The sequence below is a fragment of the Peromyscus californicus genome, unplaced genomic scaffold, assembly GCF_007827085.1.
Source record: "Peromyscus californicus insignis strain IS unplaced genomic scaffold, ASM782708v3 Scaffold_5__1_contigs__length_169319896, whole genome shotgun sequence".
Taxonomy (NCBI): domain Eukaryota; kingdom Metazoa; phylum Chordata; class Mammalia; order Rodentia; family Cricetidae; genus Peromyscus; species Peromyscus californicus.
In genome coordinates, this window is record NW_026294573.1 from 27,401,904 (window position 1) to 27,421,170 (window position 19,267).

At 49.8% G+C, this 19,267-nt stretch overlaps 1 protein-coding gene across 5 annotated transcripts in view; it reads right to left on the reverse strand.

Annotated features, from left to right (window-relative positions):
- Dlgap3 (DLG associated protein 3) overlaps positions 1-19,267 on the reverse strand; it is a 67,435-nt gene that overhangs the window by 19,497 nt on the left and 28,671 nt on the right. For all 5 annotated transcript variants that reach the window (XM_052718770.1, XM_052718771.1, XM_052718767.1 and 2 more), the window contains exons 4-8: positions 16,125-16,330; positions 15,810-15,882; positions 2,047-2,260; positions 1,506-1,819; positions 1,059-1,144 (exon numbers count right to left, since the gene is read on the reverse strand). In XM_052718770.1, coding sequence (XP_052574730.1) covers positions 1,059-1,144; positions 1,506-1,819; positions 2,047-2,260; positions 15,810-15,882; positions 16,125-16,330 — 893 coding nt within the window. The remainder of the gene's footprint in view (positions 1-1,058; positions 1,145-1,505; positions 1,820-2,046; positions 2,261-15,809; positions 15,883-16,124; positions 16,331-19,267) is intronic.

Consider the following 19,267-nt stretch of genomic DNA (forward strand, 5'->3'; position numbering starts at 1 on the left):
AATTAAGGAGGCAATGTTTCTGAGGCCACCTAATGCCAGAATAGTGGCTGCTGGCAATTCTAGTGTCTCTGATTCACCAGCGATTCGGGCACATAATAGGTACCCCCCGCTGGTTAAATGCCTGTGCGAGCCAAGTGAGGAGGAGCTGCTATAACTGCCAGGGACCCGCGAGAGGCAATCTTCCTGTTTGTTTGTTTCTTTTGAGCTCATACACTTGTACACCGCAGGATGTAACAAGGGACTGGCAGAATCCTGTTATCCCCGTTAAAGGACAATGGCTGGAGGCCTGCTGGGCACCTACCTATAACCCACCCCCCACCGCCCCTTCCCTTCCCCTGACCACTGCATCTGTCCCGCAGCCTCTCATCGCCTGCTCTGGCAGGAGTTCAAGCACTCTGTGTAGAGTTGATGGCTACCGTGGCAACCCCATCATGAACAACACATAGCTACTCTGGCTCCCCAGGAAAAAGGCATGGGGGACATAGCTCGGCGGTAAAGCGCTTCTCATGTTAGCATCAGGGCCTCAGTTTTACCCTCAGAACCCATGTGAAAAAAGTCAGGTATGGTGGCATGCGCTTGTCGTCCCAGCACTGGGAAGACAGAGGCAGGAGGATTCCTGGGACTCGGTGGCCAGCCAGCCAGCCTAGCCTAATTGGTGAGCACCAGGCCATTGGGAAACCTTGTCTCAAGAAAACAAGGTGAGATGTCTTAGTGGGCAAAAGTGCTTGCCACAAAAGCCTCATAACCTTAGTTTGATTCCCACAAATCATTATGGAAGGTGAAAATCTTCAACATTGGTACCACGCCCCCCACCCTGCCCGCCACACACACACATTTTTCTTTAATTAATAAAGGGGGGGGGGGCAAAACCTAAAACTGACCTCTGTCCTCTACATGGAAGTACACACACACACACACACACACACACGCATGTCACCTCCAGGAAGACAGGTTGTGCAAGGACAGTAGGCTAGCAAAGACATGACACTTTCCCCAGGCCTGGCTTCCCTTCATCCCCAACCCCCAAGGATACCTGAGAGACCCACACTGTGACCCACCTCTTGTCCTCTTCCACCTGAACGCCAATGGAGTGGAACTCTCTTCGGCTCCTGTTTTCGGTGTCCGAGTCCGAGATCGTCTCCACCTGGAGTCAGGGTGGAGGCGTCTGTCAGTGGCTGTGGCTAGCCACATAGGACTAGGATGGCCACAAGTGGCTGTGCACCAAGCTAGCTGGCGATTCCCAAACAAAAGAGAGTGGAAGCATCAGGACGGAAGCCACTGGGCACCGCTCAGCACTCGGCCCAGGGTACCAGGGAAAGGACGACGGACTGTTTAGAGGCAGTCTCATCCATCCGTGACCAAGACCGGTCTACTTGCAGCTCGGGAAAAGTTGTTTGCTTGTTTGTTTAAAGGTCTGTATATGCAGAAGTCCCGTTCAGTCTCCCTCCATCTGTTCCCAACTACACAGGGCCAGAACCTTGGATAGCTATTACTGCCAACCATACCTGCACCCCAATGGACGGCCGCCACTTCCGCTGCCGTGCTAGGCTCCGCAGCTCCTCCCGGCCAGGGATAGTCTTAATGATGAGTGTGGGGGGCTTGGGGCTGGCCCGGGGTGGCACCGGTGCCAACTCGAGGGTGCGTGCGCCCATGGCCGGGCCGTCCAGCCCGTCCGCGGAGCTACAGCGCCGGGCTGGGCCCTCTGCTGCAGTGAAGCTCTCATGGGCAGAGTCGGTGCTGCTCTGGGCGGTGATGGAGATGCGGGGTGGGGCCTGGCTTCCCGTCGGGATGGGGGGCGGGGCCTTTCTGAAGTTGAAGGCTGCAAACAGGGATGCAGGATGGAGATGGTTGCCCATCGTCCCCACACTGCCACACCCATGTGGTACAAAGGACCCTATGGCCAAGGACCACTTCCCGTCTAATCCGACCCGGAGAGAGAACTTCCCGTCTAATCCGACCCGGAGAGAGAACTTCCCGTCTAATCCGAACCGGAGAGAGAAGCGATCTATGCAATTGGCGGCCCAGGCAAAGAGAAGACATACTTACAGGAGCCGGGCCTCCCTGAGACAGAGGCAGGGGCAGCAAGGAGGGGTAGGCAGTCGTCATCTTGAGAGCAGCCGGCCTGGATGGCCCGGAGGTAGCTGTGGCTCCGCATACGGAAACAGCCGGGCAGGTCCAGGGCGTCCACGGCCTGGGACTCAAGCTCCCCAAACACGGACCCGCACACGGCCTCCAGCTGCTGGTTAAACTCCTCGCTGAGCTGGGGAGGGGACCAGGAGGACTTTTATTGAGATGATGGGATAGGATGGGGTCAACTATGAGCTTTGCTTTGCTTTGCTAAGAACACCTAGGTCACAGAGGCCATGGCTCTGCACAACTCTCCTCCATTTGAGGGCAGGAGGTTCCCCAGGCCTACCTTGGGGCCACTCTGGTTCATTCTTCCTTTAGACACACAATCGCCAACCTACACCTCCCTTCAGGGATGCTGTACACCAGACTCCAGACCTCCACATTTGCCCCTCCACCTAGTCCCATCCCTCACTTGATCCTGGCAGAGGGAACCAGGAACTAATATCTGCCCTCCTGGACAGCTTCTGGGCACAGAGCAGTCTGCTGGAGTAAACACTTTTTACTATGACTTTGTTTTAGCTTTGTTTGTGTGTTGTTTTTCTGAGACCAAGCTCATTGTCACCCAGGCTGGCATCAGAAACTCAGAGCAATTCTCCTGCCTTAGTCTCTCCAGTGTTGGGATCACATATGTTCATCACCATGCTTGGCTACGAACTGATTAAAAGCAATAGTAAAGAGACCTTTGCCAAAAGTTAGGTTGGGAACTGACAGGTTGGGAACTGATGGGTAACAGAGCCAAGTTACCAACCTACAAGTCTCCTAAGCCTCGCCCTGCTACACACACCTACTAACTATGGTTCTCATTTAATCCAACGACCACCGCCCTGTCCTCACGTTCATGGCTACGCCTATAACACAGCACAGGTACAAATCCCAAACATCACTCTGCATGGATATGAACTTGACTGTGGGCTGCCATTCAGCCCAAGCCTGGAGATTCCTGCACGGGCCACAATGTAGACTCAAGAGCTGCCACTTCCTAGAAGTGTAGCTTGGGAATATAAAGATCTGGGGGCTTCAGTTTGCCCACCTGTCCAATGGGAGCACTAACGGCACTAGCTTGGGGCTACTGAGAGGACTGATAGAGACACCTAAGGCATTTGGAGCAGACACTGGCACAGTATGACCCCTCAGTGGCACGGGGATGTCCCAGCGCTACCTGGTACGCACAGGCCAGTTGCTCATAAGAACTACAACACTGCCGTTCCTGAGCCCAAGAGCAAACCCCTTGCTGATGGCTGTGCAGAGGCCACTGGACAGAGTCATGGACAAGGTTCTCAAAAACAGTCCAGGGGAACTATAACAGTGAGTGCATTTTGTGATACCTCCCTGGAAAAATTCGTGTCACCACAGTGATCTGTAGTCATAAACCTGAAAGAGGAGCATGGTCCCTGGAGAAAATGCAGATCGGTATTTCCCTGACCCGGCCTCCTCAGTGATCTGAGATTCCTCTAGACTCTCTGCCTTGACTACAGCAGGCACCTCCAGCACCATCTACCAACAGGCAGATGAAGGCTCAAAGAAGCAGACAAACTGTCCAAGGGCGCACATCTGGCAGGCAGTAAAACTGAATTGCAACACCTTATTTCGTGAGTTCCCTGTAAAGGTGACTGGTCATCAGAATATCCTGGGTTGTGGAACCTGCCCTCAAGCTAGAGATGCCACTCTCTGCTTTGGTGCCTGGATACTTAGAACCAAAACTGCTGGAGATACTCAGAGACTCTCGTGTAGTCCCAAGGAATAACGCAGAACTCTTTGGACTTCTTCCTGTGGCCTTTCCCAAAGCAACTTCATTACCAGTGTGCAGAAGTCCAAACACTGTGCAGCTTCTAGATCCTGTAGCAGTTATGTCCCCAGCAGCAGCTCCCCTATGATTCCTGTACCTGGTTCAGTCCTCCTCTCCATGGCATCAAAGACATCAGATGCCAGGGTACCTCCTGAAATGCGGGAGCTAAACTAACTGCCATTCCTGGACTTGAGGCCCTCCCCACTGAAACTACCCAACCTATGCCCGGAGCATAGGAGAGCTGAGCTAACTCTAGTGTTCTGAGTATTCTGGGCTTGAGTTTTTGGGGCCTCTGAGATGGAAGGAATCTCTGAAACTTCAATGCCCTGCATTTACCTCTAGCCTCTTCTGTGTGTAAAGCACGAGGCACACAGTAGATGCTCAATAAACATTGGCTACTATTATGAGCAGCAGCAAGAGTGTCTTGGATAATGTTGACAAGACCACTCAGAATGAGAGGCTTCTCTGTCCCAGGGGTTCCAAGGCCCTTAAAATTCCACCCACAGATATACTCAGAATGAACTCCATCCAAAGCAGACAGACGAAATAGTTAGAGGGAAAGTAAGTAGTCCCCATCTTCCAATAGGATTGATTGGCCAGGAGGTGACTTGATCCCAACAAAAATCAGGTCCAAGGAAACCACAGGGACACATAGACTCTGAGGAACATGGTCCACGAGATGACCTGTACTATTTATGATTATCAAATGATAACATTTTACTGTGAATACCCCTGTTACCCCTACATGGACTTCCACCTGACTTCTCCAATAACCCACTTGCAGAAGAGTTAAAAGGAGTCCTCTTGGGAAATAAGGTCCTCAGCCTGACTTCAGCCTGAGTCAGAGTCACCAGCTGTTTCCAAGCACACAAGACACAGAGAGAAAATACTCTGTCTGGGTCTAATTGGAAACTGTCCATGCTAGAGTCGGTGGGTCCAGCTGGGGGCCAGGCAATATCCTGGACACCTGATGTTATTTGTTTTAGCTAACCTTTGGAAACACCTCCCATTTCAAAGCAGTCCGCAACACTGGATGAAACATAACCAGCACTGTTTTATATGCATAGCTGAGCTCACAAGAAAGCAAGATCAGTCCCCAGGGGACAAATGCAAAGAGGAGCCTGGAAAATCAGAATATGAACTGTGTGTGCCAATGCTGCAAAGAGCCTGGTGGAGGCGGAAGGTTGGAGGCAGGGGCTACTGGTCTCAGCAACCAAAGGTTTAAGTTTTAACACCCATTCTGGTGCCAGAGTGAGGCTTTGGGCCTGTGGGACGCCCAAATGAGAAGCAGAAATTAGAACCTTCATAAACCTTTGATGATAATGTAGACTAGAAAAAAAATACTATCAATCATCACCATAGGCTCATGACAAGGAAGCCAGTCTGTAGCTGAGATGCCAGGAAGAGGAAAGAAGGCAAATCCTCTAAGAAGCTATACACACAAACCTGCCTTCCTCCAGACTCAGGAGTGTGTGTACATCAGCTTGCTGTACACACAAACCTGCCTTCCTCCAGACTCAGGAGTGTGTGTACATCAGCTTGCTGTACACACAAACCTGCCTTCCTCCAGACTCAGGACTGTCTGTGCATGGGCTTACATGGCCCAGATTAAAAATTAACATCAAGCAGTCTCAGATCAGGACTATTGTAACAGAAAGAACCACAGAATGTATCCCAGGAGATCATGCCTCACTGAAGCTGCTTTGGCCTTATCAAGAAGAAGCCACAATGAAGAGGAGGTAACCTTGTCTACATGTAGGATATCTCTAATAGCACCCTTCACGGCATGTACTTCCTCTGGAATGTGGACTAAACTCAGTTGTCCACTTTTTTTGTTTGTTTGGTTTTTTGTTTTGTTTTGTTTTCCAAGACAAGGTTTCTCTATGTAACAGTCTTGGCTGTCCTGGGACTCTCTCTGTAGACTAAGATGGCCTGGAACTCACAGAGATCCGCCTGCCTCTGCCTCCCGAGTGCTGGGATTAAAGGCATGCGCTGCCGCCACCACCACCCAGACAGTGGTCTACTTCTAATGAATAAAATGTAGCAGACAGAGTGGCTTCCATTTTAGTTTCCATCTCTCTGCTCCCCACCCTCCTTCTCTACCATTGCTACGAAGGAGGTAAAACTTGTATTGCTGCCCAATTGCCATGGAGAAGCCGAGTCTTCTCAACAGCCACGTGGGATGGGTGAGCATGGAAGCGAGTCCTCCTCCAGCCAGACTGTGAGGCAACCTTGTGAGACACCATGTGCAGGTGCACTGGGCTGAGCCGCACTCCGGCCTATACAAACCAGTAGATTCAAACTATGTTGTTTTTAAGGCTCGGTATTTGGGCGATTTATTACGTAGCAGTGAATAACTAACTCAAACTATGATATAAAAAAAGAACTAAATTGTTATTGAATTTTAAGTAATGCCAGAACCTAGACATTCTGTTAGAGCAACTAACGGTACTTTAGCTATAATAAAATCTCTTTTAAACCACATTGTGCTTTGTGGTTAGTTTTTTGTTTGTTTGGTTGGCTGGCTGGCTGGTTTTGTTTTGAGGTTGTTTTGTTGTTGTTGTTGTTGTTTTGGTTTGGAGTTCCTTGTTTGTTGTTGTTGAAAAGGGTCTCGTGTAGCCCAGTCAGGCTTTGAACTCACAATGGAGTCAACATTGGCCTTGAATTCCTAATCCTCCTATGTCTACCTCCAAAATGTGCTCACCACAATGGATAAATAATGTTGTTGTTTTAAGACAAGTCTCTCTATTTTGCTTAGGATAGGCCCAAAAGGCTTGGCTCAAACAATCTTCCTGCCTCATTCTCCTAAATACTGGGGATACATTGCACCCAGCATTAAACTATGTTTAATAGTTTCTAATTTAAATGATAAAACTAGGTGGCATGGTGGTGAATGCTTGTAGTCCCAGCATCTCAGAGGTGGAGGCCGGAGGATCAAGAGTTCAAGGTCATCCTCCACTACAGTTCTGTTCTACACCAGCCTGAGCTACATGAGACCCTGTCTCAAAAAAACAAATAAATAACAACAACAAAAAATCCACAGCAAAAAAAAAAAAAAAAAAAAAAAAAAAAAAAAACAGCATTAGAAAAAACATAGATAACTGGTCCTGCCTCAACCTGATATACCATGCTTTGTTGACTCCCATGGGAGGCTTTGCCCTTTCTGAAGATTGTATGGGGGGGGGGGGCGGGTAGAAAGTAGGTGGGGGGAGGGAACAGGAGGAGAGCGAGAGAGGAAACTGTTGTAGGTATGTAAAATAAATAAACAAATAAATAAATAAAGGCAAGAACAAAAAGTTGGCTAGGGGGCGTGTATACTAAAGATTTGAAAAAGAACTCCAAGAAATTTCTTTTTTAAAAAACTCAGTGAAATTTAAAGCCCAATTTATAAGTTAATAGTCCACAGAAAACAATAGAAGAAATTTTAATAAGGTGACAATACCAAGCAGAGGGTGGCAAAGAGACAGGGAACGGGAACAGAAGGCTGAGAGGCATGCAGGGAAGGCTGAGAGGCATGCAGGGAAGGCTGAGAGGCATGCAGCGAAGGTCCCAGATACAACTCACGGGAGCGCCAGATGGAGTCTCTGGGACTGTGGGGAAGGCAATGTTTTAAGAGATGACATTGGCTGGGAATTCCCCCGACTTCCTCATGACTTCAGACAAAACAGAATAAGAACAACAAACCCTACTCCCCAGACAGCTCTAAAGACGGACACAGCTGTCAGGAACAACCATTGTGTCACTCTGAAGGCAGATCAAAGTCACTCAAGAGGGTACGGATGGATCGTGAAAAGTCACCGAGCTTCGGGTGAGAAGGTAGGGCTCCGGTCCTGCTGCCACTCGCCAAGGCCCCAGCTCTCAGGGCTGCCGCACTCCCGGCGCTGTGCTGTCAAAATGGCTGCTCTGTGGCCACTGCCAGAGGCCCCCTGACCTTGGAGCATTATCAGGGACAGTGGTGCCACAGTGCCATGAGCAGGAAGGCCGCAGCAATGCTAGGCTGTGGGGCTAGCAACAGACCGGCTGACAAGACTGCTATTTTCAAAATTTGTCTGCTGTATGCACATAATGTGTATGCACATTGGTGCCACGGCACAGGTGTGGGGGTCAGAGGTCAACCACGTCGTCAATGTTCTTTTTCCATCTTTATGTGGGCCCCGGGGATTTACTTAGGCATGGCTTAAACCATCTCACTGGTCCTGGTCTGATCTTTTACAGAGAATTCTGGGGGTGCGACAGAGAAGAGTCTGAGAACCTGTACACCATCACAGGTCCCCCACCCCAGTGTACCCCAGCAGTGAAATCTGCACACATGTGCACAGGAAACACGAGAGCCCCTGATGATGAGTGAAGCCGGAAAAGGCTTAAAAACAAACACAGACTGAAAGAGGAAACCTCACTGGCTTAAGGGTTTCAAGGACAACTTCTACCCAATCTTTGGCCAAAACAAAGCTATGCAGACACCAGAGCAATCTCTAGGAAACAAGGCTTAAAAAGCAAAAGAAAAAAAAAAAAGTGAAGACATCAGAGGCTGCGTGTTACAGGAGAAGCAGATTTCACAGGTTTACTCCAGGAATTAACACAAATAAACAAAGCAACAGCAATCTTTGGGAAGAGCCCAGAATTGTCACACTATATTACCTAAAATGCTCCGTATTCAACAAAATATTATGTCATGCAAATAAAGAAGAAAGTATAAATGGTCGGGTTTATCACACCCAAACAACAAAGTAGTTATTATAATCATATTCAAAGAGCTAAAGGAAGCCATGTTTAAAGACTGAAAGGCAAGCATGACAATGATTTCATGGACAGAAGTCACAATACGCAAATGGAAAGGAGGAGGAGGAGGAGTTTAGACTCCAGGGTCTCCTGGGAGTTCCCAGGCTAGCCTTAAACTCACTATGTAGCTCAGGCTGACACCGGACACATTACCCTGTGTTGGCTTTCCAGAACTGTAGGCATGCATCACTACATCCAGCCTGTTTATGATGATGATGATGATGATGATGATTATGATGATGATGATGATGAAATTACATGTAAATGTGCATTCAGGTGGTGTCAGAGGCCAGAAGAAAGCATTGGATCCCCTAGCACACTGTAATTACAGCAAGATGTAGGCTCTGAGAACCAAACTTGGGTCCTCTGCAAGAGCAATATGCTCCGTTAAGTGCTAAGCCATCTCGCTGGCCCTTACTATTATTAATTTGTTTTTAAAAAAGAAATGGGGGGCCAGTGAGATGGCTCAGGAGGTGAAGGCACTTGCCAAGCAGGTCTGGCTACCCTCCTTCCAACCCTGGAACCCACAGAAAGGTGAAAGGAGAGAACCAGCTCCATAAAGCTCCCCTCTGGCCTGCATATGGGCACTGTAGCATGTGTGTGCATCAAAATACACACCACACATACATATGGACATCACACACGCAATGAATTTGTACAAATTAAGAAAAGAGCTGGGCGGTGGTGGCGCACGCCTTTAATCCCAGCACTCGGGAGGCAGAGGCAGGCGGATCTTTGTGAGTTCGAGGCCAGCCTGGTCTACAGAGCGAGATCCAGGAAAGGCGCAAAGCTACACCGAGAAACCCTGTCTCGAAAAACCAAAAAAAAAAAAAAAAAAAAAAAAAGAAAAGAAACAAATATGCATTCAAGAGCTGAAAAGTACAACAACTGAAATGGAAAGTTCCACGGAGAGGTTTAGTTATTAGACACGATCAGCAAATCTGAAGACAAACCAATCAGACTATCCAGTCCAGAGAGGAAAAAACTACAGACTAGAGTGAGCAAGCCCTGGAGACGCACAGGGCAACAGCAAGCACATCGACACACATGTGATGGGAGACCCGAAAGAGGAGGAGGAGGAGGAGAGGGAAGAGAAAGAGAAGGGGAAGGGGAGACAAAAACAAACTGAAGGAGTCGTGGTCAAAGGCCTCAATGTAGCTCAATTGTAGAGTGCTTGCTTAATCCCCCAAGACGACCTGGGTTCAACCTCCATCACCTCATAAACCAGGCAGGCATGGCGGCACAGCCTTAGAACTCCAGCCGCTCAGGAAGCTGGGGCAGAGGGACCATAAATTCAGGACCCACCTGGGCTACAGAATGAGTTCAAGGTCAGCCTTGAACAAATTCAAAATTCTTCGTCTCAAAAAGAAGAGAATTTTTGTTCAGACAAGGTCTCACTATGTAGCCCTAGCTGGCCTTGAACTTGCTGTGTAGAACAGGCTGACCTCCGAGGAGAGCCTTCCTCCATCCCTGGTGCTGGGATTTAAAGGTACATACCACCACTGAACCAAGAGGGAGGGAGGGAAGGAGGGAGGGAGGGAGAGAGAGAGAGGCCTGAGGGTATAGCTCCATGGAAGAGTATTTGCCCAATGTGTGCACGACAATAGGTTCGATTGTCAGTTACTAGGTTGAGGTGGAGGTTAGGGGGTAGGATTGTACTGGCAAATAGTAAGAGGGAGGAAAGGGGATCTTCCAAAATCCATGAAAGGCACAAATCCTCAGATTTAGGAGGTGTACCCACAAACACGCGCGACCAACACGGTAAAAGTGCAGACACCAAAGTCTGAACAAAATCTCAACAGCAACCAGAGAAAAATGGGAATTACGCACAAAGACAGCCGTGTTGCAGCAGACTTCTTAATATCAGACAATGAGAGAGACGAACACTGATTTGGATGTCCCCTAATAAGCTAAATTACATCGATCAGTCAGAGCTTGCTACCAACGGTCACTGGAAAAACTAAAGAATACACTTTGGGAGGAAGGAATTCACACAGGAAGCAAGAATGACATGGAAAAGGGCCGACGACAGGGGCGTAGATAACAGGAGTAATAGTGCAAAAACAGCCAGGCGATGGTGGCACATGCCTTCAATCCCAGTACTCGGAAGGCAGAGGCAGGCAGATCTCTGAGTTCGAGGCCAGCCTAGTTTACGGAGTGAGTTCCAGGACAGCCAGGGCTGTTACACGAAGAAACCCTGTCTCGAAAAACTAGAAAAAAAGTAGTGTAAAAACTAATAAAGACTGGAGTGCGCTCAGTCGGCAGAGTGCCTTCCAAGCATGCGTGAAGCCCAGGGCTCGATCCACAGGGCTGCATAGAACCAAGCATAGTGGTACAATGCAGGCCTGTCACCCCAGCACTCAGGAGGTGGAAGCAGGAAGTTCAGAAGTTCAGGATCATTCTCAGCTACATACTGAACTTAAAACCAGCCTGAGACCCTCATGTAGAGCCTCAAAAAATGAAAATCAAATGTCACATGCCCTCCCCGCAAAAACACCCTCAAAATGGATCATATGCCTAAAGTAAAATGCAAGAGACATTAATTTTGTTGTGATCTTGGCCTAGGCAAAGCTTTCCATTTTATAATAAAACAAAAACTTTGGGAAAAAAAAAGAAAATTCCATGAAATATACCTCCATTAAATTTAATGTGAGTTATTGGGGGAGGGGGTGCTGGCGGTGCAGGACGGTCAAACCAGCTGCTCAAGAGACTGGGGGAGGAGTAGAGTGACTTCAAGACCTACTTAGAAAGACGGTGGTGTCACACGCCTTTAATCCCAGCACTCCGGGAGGCAGAGGCAGGTGGATCTCTGTGAGTTCAAGGCCAGCCTGATCTACAGAGTGAGTTCCGGGACAGTCAAACCTACATAGAGAAACTGTCTCAAAAACAAACAAACAACAACAATAACAAAAATCATTTCTTTAAAAAAAAAAAGTGAAAAGCCTTCTGGTGGCTGGCGATGGCTGAGCAGGTGAAGGAGCCTGTCACCACGCCTGTCACCACGCCTGACAACTCGAGTTCAATCTCTGGAATCCACATGACAGGAAGGTCTGACTCCCACAAGCTGTTCTCTGACCTCCACACGCACACACTGAAGGACACACACACACACACACACACACACACACACACGGATGGACGGACGGACACACACACTAAAATAAAAATACAATAAAAAAGTAAAAACAAAAGAATTCTGGGATATAATGCAACAGCACAGCACGTCCCCAGCACGTGTACGGCCCTAGTACTAAAGGAGAGAGAGAGCGAGCCTGCACGATGTGAGGTGGTACAGCGGGTAAAGGTGACTGCCACCACCGAGTCTGACGCCCTCAGAACCCACGTGGTAGAAAGAGAGAACGGACTCTCCCAAGCTGTCCTCTGGCCTCCACATGTGTGCCGTACGCAGCACACACGCAGGCAAATGCACATAAACAGATAATAAGTGAATAAATGTAACAATAATAACCACAACACTCAAATGCCTTTTCTTCGAACAAAATCCGAACACAAGTCCCTCAACAGAGGAAAGCACCATGGCTGACATCTTAACACTCCATTTCCAGCATCTAGAATGTCAGGAAAATAATGTTTTCGTGTGGGCATTGGGGAGAGGACCCGGGGCCTCATTTAGGCTGGGCAAGTATTCCATCACTGATCTAGAGGCACTCTCTCCTGTCCCCAAATGAATTCCTATGGCTTAAAAAAGAAAAGGAGGAGGTCATCAAAATTAAAGCACCCGAAGGACTTTGCATTATTCAGAGCGAGAGTGGGAAACCTTGTCGGCTTCAGACTAAGTCAAGTATGCACATTAAAATTACAGGAGTAACCATAAAGATTAAAACGGAATATGTAACTGTCAAGCCAGCGTGGGATCTGGCAGAGAGAGGAAAAAAGCAAGCTCAGTCAATCCAAAGACGGCAGCAAAGGAGCAGAAAAGCACCAGCTCTGCTGGGTGTGGGGATAGAAACCTGTCATCAGCCCTCAGGAGGCTGAGGCAGGAGGGTGGTCACAAGTTCAAAGCCAGCCTGGGCTACATAGCAAGTTATAGGCCAGCCTGGGCTACACAGTGAGACCCTATCACAACAAGGATGAAAGACAGACTGACAGACAGACATAAAGGAAGGAAGAAAAGCATCATTAAAACGCTGGCCAGAACCAGGCAAGACGGCTCATCGGGTGAAGGCCTTGCCGCCAAGCTTGACAACCTAAGTTCAACCTCTAGGATCCACACGATGGAAGAAGAAGAGAACCCATTCTTCCTCCATGTTGCCAGCCGACCTCCACACGTGCGCCCCAGCATGCACTCCCTTACCCAGGCAGGATAAATGGAAGCCTTGCAAAGTAAGATGACAGAAATAAATCCAAGCGTATCAGCAACCACAATAAATATAAATGTACAAAACTCTCAGGCAATTATCAAATGGATGTAAGGACAAATCTAGTCAGAAACTATTTAAAAAGACATACCTGAAACATATGGGACAAAACACTTTAAAGCCAAAGATGGAAAAAGATGTTCAAGGCAGATACTAAAGAGAAAAATCCACTCGGGAGGAAAAAGCATCATTAGGGATAACAGGACAGCATCTCTGGCGCTTTGAGCCTCGCTCTCCTCTTCTGTAAAGCAAAGACTCTAAGTCACACCTCCAGGAGAAATATGCCAAGTATATACACTGTTAGATAATGTAAAGTGGGAGGAAGAGAGAGGGAGGAGGAAGGCGAGGAATAGGAAATGTTTGGAAGGTTTAGATTCAAATTTCAGAACAGTTGGAAAAAGAGCTGAAAAAAAAAAAAAAAAAAAAGACCGTGAAGAGTGGTCCACAGGAGAGTCTGGGAAGGAGACATCCAGGCAGGAACAAACGCTAAAGTCCTGAGGCTGGAGTCTCGCTTCCATGTCTGGGGAGCAGGCGGGGGCAGTGTGGGGAAGGAGGGGAAGGGAACAGAGCTAAGAGATGAACAGAAGGTAACACTGGCCAGCTCAGACAAGGCTTTGTAAACCCCAATAAAGCCCTGGGTGGCCATCCTCTGAGCAGAAAGGCAAACAGCTGGAGTTATATTTTTAAAGAACTCTTCTGGCTATACTGACAGAGAATGAGTCGGAGTCAGGACAAACACAGAAGACCAACAAGAAGGCAGTGCAACAGCCCCGACCAAGCCCATGGGGAATGCAGTGCAGTTGGTGAAGGGTGAATGGAGCCTGGAAATACCATGGACAGGACTGGCTGAAGGACCAAAGGACAGGGCGTGTACAGCAGAGAGAACAGTCTGACTTCATGGACTGAGGGTATAGCTCTGTGATGGAGTGTGTGCTCAACATGAGTAAGGTACTGGGTTCAATCACAGCTCCAGAAGGGAGGGAGGGAGGGACGGACGGACGGACGGAGGGAGGGAGGGAGGAAGGGAAGGAAGACCAAAAAAGACTGACTTTGGGTTTTCGGACCATACGTCCTAGAAAAATAAAACTGCCATTATCTGAAAAGGAGATGGCAGTGGGTGGAGCAGAGATCTGGGGGGAGGAGAATGGGGGGGGTCTGCACCAGCCATCCAAGTGTGTTCCAATACACAGCTCCACGTACACGTCTGGCATCTCAGGGAGGCTTTGGGCTGCAGTCAAGAGGCTCCCAGTAATATTCAAAGCTACAAGCCTGGATGAGATCACCTACGGAGTGGGTGTACAAAGCAGAGCAGGGACAGAGCCCCGGAAAACTCCAGTGGTGACATCCTGAGACACAGATAAGAATTACAGTCGGGGGAGGCGGAGGGGGTGTGGTGTCCGAAGAGCCACCAGAGAAAAGTGTTCCAGGAAGAAGGGTCATCCACTATGTCAGACGTCACCGATGGTCAAGGAACATGAAGACTGGGCATTAACTAGTGGCACCAGGGACAGAGGCTGGCTTGATGCAGAGAGACAGCTGTGCCAAATCAGAATCCGATTCAGGAAATGGAACAAAGGAAGGGGTTCTGAGAGACTGCAGAGGCTCACAATAGGAGCCGATGGACGGTCTTCTGCGTGGCTTTTTGCATTGCTCTCCCCGCACCCCCCAGCAAACAGTAAAAATAGCTAACCTTTATTGAGCACTGGCTATGTGCCAAGAATGCTATTATGATGCCTATTTTTAAAAAGGGAAGGAAGGGGCTCAAAAGTCATGTAACTTGCCCCAGGTCACTCAGTTAGTAAGTAGTTCAGCCTCTATTCAACCCTCTATCCCCTACATTCGAATATAAACTACCACTGCCTCCATTTAATGGAAAGGCAGGCCGAGACTCAGGTATAGAAATCACTTTATTCTCTTTGAGATAGGGTTTCCTGTACCCCAGAGTGGCCTCCAACTTGCTAAGTAACTGAGGATGGCCTTGAACTCTTGATGTGTCTGCTGAGACAGATGTGTGCCTCAACGGGATCGAACCCAGGATTTCGTGAATGCAAGGCAAGCACTTTGCTAACTGAGCTACATTGGAACTCCAGCATTAGAACTCAATTTTATAAAACATCGGTCTGGGGTCAGTACCTTGTATTTGACTGTTGTTTTCTACTGAACCCCACAAATCCCCTAAGAGTTATCTAACACTAACACTGTCCTCTGGTTTTGTTTCTCTGAGATCAGAGTCTCACTATGTAGCCAAGGTTGGCCTTGAACTACGTACGACCTTGCCCACCTTCCCTTCACAGACTGCTGGGCATGTGCCGTCATTTCTGGCTTACCCTTATCCTTTCAAAGATGAGGAAACAGAGGTGTTGAAAGGGAATGTAGTCCACGGGAGTGGGGGTCATGGCAGCAGAACTCAGGCCCAGATAGCCTGGGAGACTTCAAATCTGCCTCTGCCTTTTCTGTACCTCTCACTTATGAGTCGGGTGCAGTCAGGCCTGAGGAGGACTGGAGAGTCGCAGAGAAATGATGCTGTCCTTCCGCACATGCTCACACTTGGAGCACACTTGGTGGGTTCTCGGGGTTTCCCAGCCCAAGAAGCTCTGAAGTCACAGGCAGGCTTCAGGGCTTGCCCAGAACCAGGCTTGCTTTCTCTCCACGGATAGACTGGCATGACAGCGTAGAAAGAGCCCAGAGCTTCCCTTTCTTACCCTTCCCTCCGGGTATACAGGGCCACTCCCTACCTGTCCAGTTGTGAGGGAACGGCTGTAGCCAGGGATGGAACTCCGGGGATGGATCCGGGGTGGAACACAGCAGCTGAAAAGGGCAAATGTCCAGTCAGAATGGGGGTGTGCTAGGAGGGGGAGAGTGGGCATGATAATATTAGGGCCTCCGGCTAGGTTCTGTACCTCATAACCCTCCCCATACACACACACAAAGAAACTCCCCAGGTCTCTTCCCCTCCCACCACAAAAGAAACGCTAAGTCAGAGAGTAGGACTGTCCCTGCAGGAACTCCGAATCATCCCCGACACCCCCCACACACACCACCCTCCTTACTTGATCCTGGCTGTGTCCACGCTGGAAGAGCGGCGGGAGGCAAAGCGTCGGGCAAGTGCTTTGGGAGATGTCTTGGGGCTACCGTCTGAGTCTCCACTCTCCTCATCCCCCATGGCTTTGATGTAGCTGCCGCTCCGCATCCTGCGGCAGGGGATCTCCCCATCCTTGCCACCCGTGGGGTAACCCCCCCAGTCATCTTGCGGCACCTGCAAGGACAAGAGCCTCTATCTCTCAGACTCGTCATCCTTCGGCGTGGAGGAGAAGGTGTTCTTCCTCCCACTGCCAGTGGGAGGCGCTCTGCCCTGCTGGGGAGCAAGCCACACTGAAGAGAATGCACAAAGGACCTAGAGGGGATGTCTTGGGGTGTTCCTCTCCCTTGTGGGAGTTGCTGCATCATCCTCCAGAGACCTTTAGCCACTCAATAAAAGGTCAGCTGAAGAGCCTCTGGGTGACATCTCAGATGACGCCAAGACACTGAAGACCAGAGGCCTGAGGTGGTCTCTCAATCATATCCCCATATGTCCAGCATCACCTGACCTGTCAGCTTTCGCCCATCCTCTTCATCCTTTCAACATGCTTCCACTCCCCCATCCTCTGGCTCTCTCCCAGCTCTCAAAGAATCACAGAGGGTATTAGGCAGGGAGAGCGTCGTCACTTTCCACAGTCTAGACCGAGGCTAGATGGTCAGAAGATCAGGGCCCAGGCAGCAGCTCAAGTGGCAGGAGGGAAGCTAATTAGGAGGCTGAGGCTGTTCTGCAGGCAAGGGATGATGCGGCCTAAATTAAGACAATGAGACCAAGGGGAAGAGGAGGAGATGGAGATGAGAGGTGTTAAGGAGCATCACGGAGTCTGATTGGGGGCGGGGGGGGGGGGGGCAAGAGGAGCTGAGAGGAGTCCAAGATGACTGGCATGGCTAAGGACCCGGGGGTGGGAGTACTGTCCTTCACTGAGCCCAGAACTCCAAACAAATCCATTTGGGAAGGGGTGACAGGTTCAATGTTGAGTACCCGAGTTTAGGCTAGAACTGAGGTGTTTGTTATGCTTACTCTTGGGTTTACTGGTGGAGATGGGCTGGAGGGGAGACATGCAGAAATCGGGGGGCCGGGGGCAACCAGATGCCCAGGAGTGAAGGAGACACCCCAGGGGGAAGGGACTGAGGATAGACCCACTGGCATTTTCAAAAGGACTGCAGAGAAAGGAAAGGGGACTGTGAAGTCACCTGAGAAGGAGTGGGCAGAGGGGTAGGAGGGAGTCAGGAGAATGCCATGTCACAGAAACGAGACATTTCGAGAAGAAAGGGAGTCAATTATGTCAAATGCCACAGTGCTCTCCAAGGTTAGTAACTTGTGCTCTGGAGTTAGGAGACCCAGGGCAAATGTTGGCCCTGTCGCTTGCTAGCTAGGTGAATGAGAGCAAGGCTAATTAAGCTCCAAGCATCAGTTTCCTGGTCTATAAATTGGTAAAAGTACTTATACCTACATCAGAACAGTTGGTGGGAAAGATAAAGAGGCAACGGAGTGCCTAGCCCACGGGACCACTCAGTAAATGGTGGCTACTATTCTAGGCACTGAAGGCTCCTCTGGGGACTGCGCCCTGAGACCACTGGTGACCAGCACCCAGGGCACTACCAAGGGCAGGATGTGAACATCCGACTGGGATGAAAAGTGAAAGGAAGTGAGGAATCTATGCTCTACGGAAAGGGATGGCAGGAAGTGGCAGGGGGTGAGGATTTGGAGAAATGTTTCAGGGTAAAAGGAGCTGTGGGTGCATTTTCAAGAAAGCCAGTCAAGATCAGCTTTAACTACAGGGGCAGTAGGGGGAGGAAGGGGCTGAGGAGCCTTAGTAGAGGAGGGACCAAGCCAGCATGGGTTGGAGTCCGTGATGGTCACCACGGTGTGAAGAATGAGATCTAAGGGGAGAAGGATTTACAGCACATGCTGGGAGGGAGAGGTTAAACAGAGCAAGTATGGAGGCTCCAAGAAGGAGTGAGGCTGAGGAAGGGGCACTCACGAGAGGGGTGAAGCTAATGAAGGGACAGGGAGACACCCTCCTAAGGAAGCAGGTTCAGTGAGGGGCCAGAGCTCCATTGGAAGGAAGATGGAAACAGAGAGGAAGTGAGTGATGCTCTGAGGGGCAAGAAAAGGCTCACAGGCTCACTGGTGTCCAGGGAGAGAAATCGGGCTCCATTAAAGGCGTGGGAAGCTGGCTGTGGTGATGTATTACTGCACTTGGGAGGTGGAGGCAGATGGAGACAACCTGGGCTACGCAGTTAGTTGGAGGCCACCCTGGGCTACATGAGACCCTATCTCAAAAGAGAGGGGGAGAGGGGAATATCCCAATGAAGACACCAGGTCACATAAAGCCAACCTCCCCGGCTTCTGTACCAGGGAAGCACTAGGCTGTCTTGGAAGGTCTTTGCAGCCTTTGGTTCACCCACAAATGGACTCAGGCCCCCACCCAAACCCCATCCTGTTACGATGCGCTGGAACCCCAGGCTCTGAGAACCATCCCCACCCCCATCCTCTATGGAGAGGCGTGGCAGGGGGCCAGCAAATGGGATGGCCAGGGCACGCGCGGCCACACTGCAGGGCTCCCACTCCACAGCCACTGCAGAGCTCTCTGCTCCTCTGCAGGACACTGTGAGGTGCATGTTAAAAAGGAAGCCCCCAGGGAGGTCAGGACAGCCCCGGAGAAGCAGCAGGGAGCAGCAAAATGGTGGCCAGGTCTGCTTACAGGGGAGGAGGGGTGAGTGCTTCCTCCCTGAGCGTTTCAGTTCTCAACCTAGATTACCTGCCCACCCAGGGAGGGAGAAATCTGAAGCTAACCTACACATCTCAAATCTCAGACGTCTAGTCCTAGTTTTGCTATAGGCCTATCTGCTCTCTTGGGCCTTCATGAGATCCCCCAGGAGAGTACTAACATGTGTATAACTGACATGCAAGGCCAATGTCACCCCAAAGGCTCATGCAAGCTCACCTCTCCATACCTTCCAACACGCTGTAGCATCTTCCTGGGGCACCTTCAGTCTGCACTTGACTAACTCCAGCTCCTCCACAGAGACTCAGGAGACATTCCTCACAGGAGCTTTCCCCCGAGCCACCCCTAGCCACCACCCACAGGTGAGCGAGGAGCCTCCTCTGTGT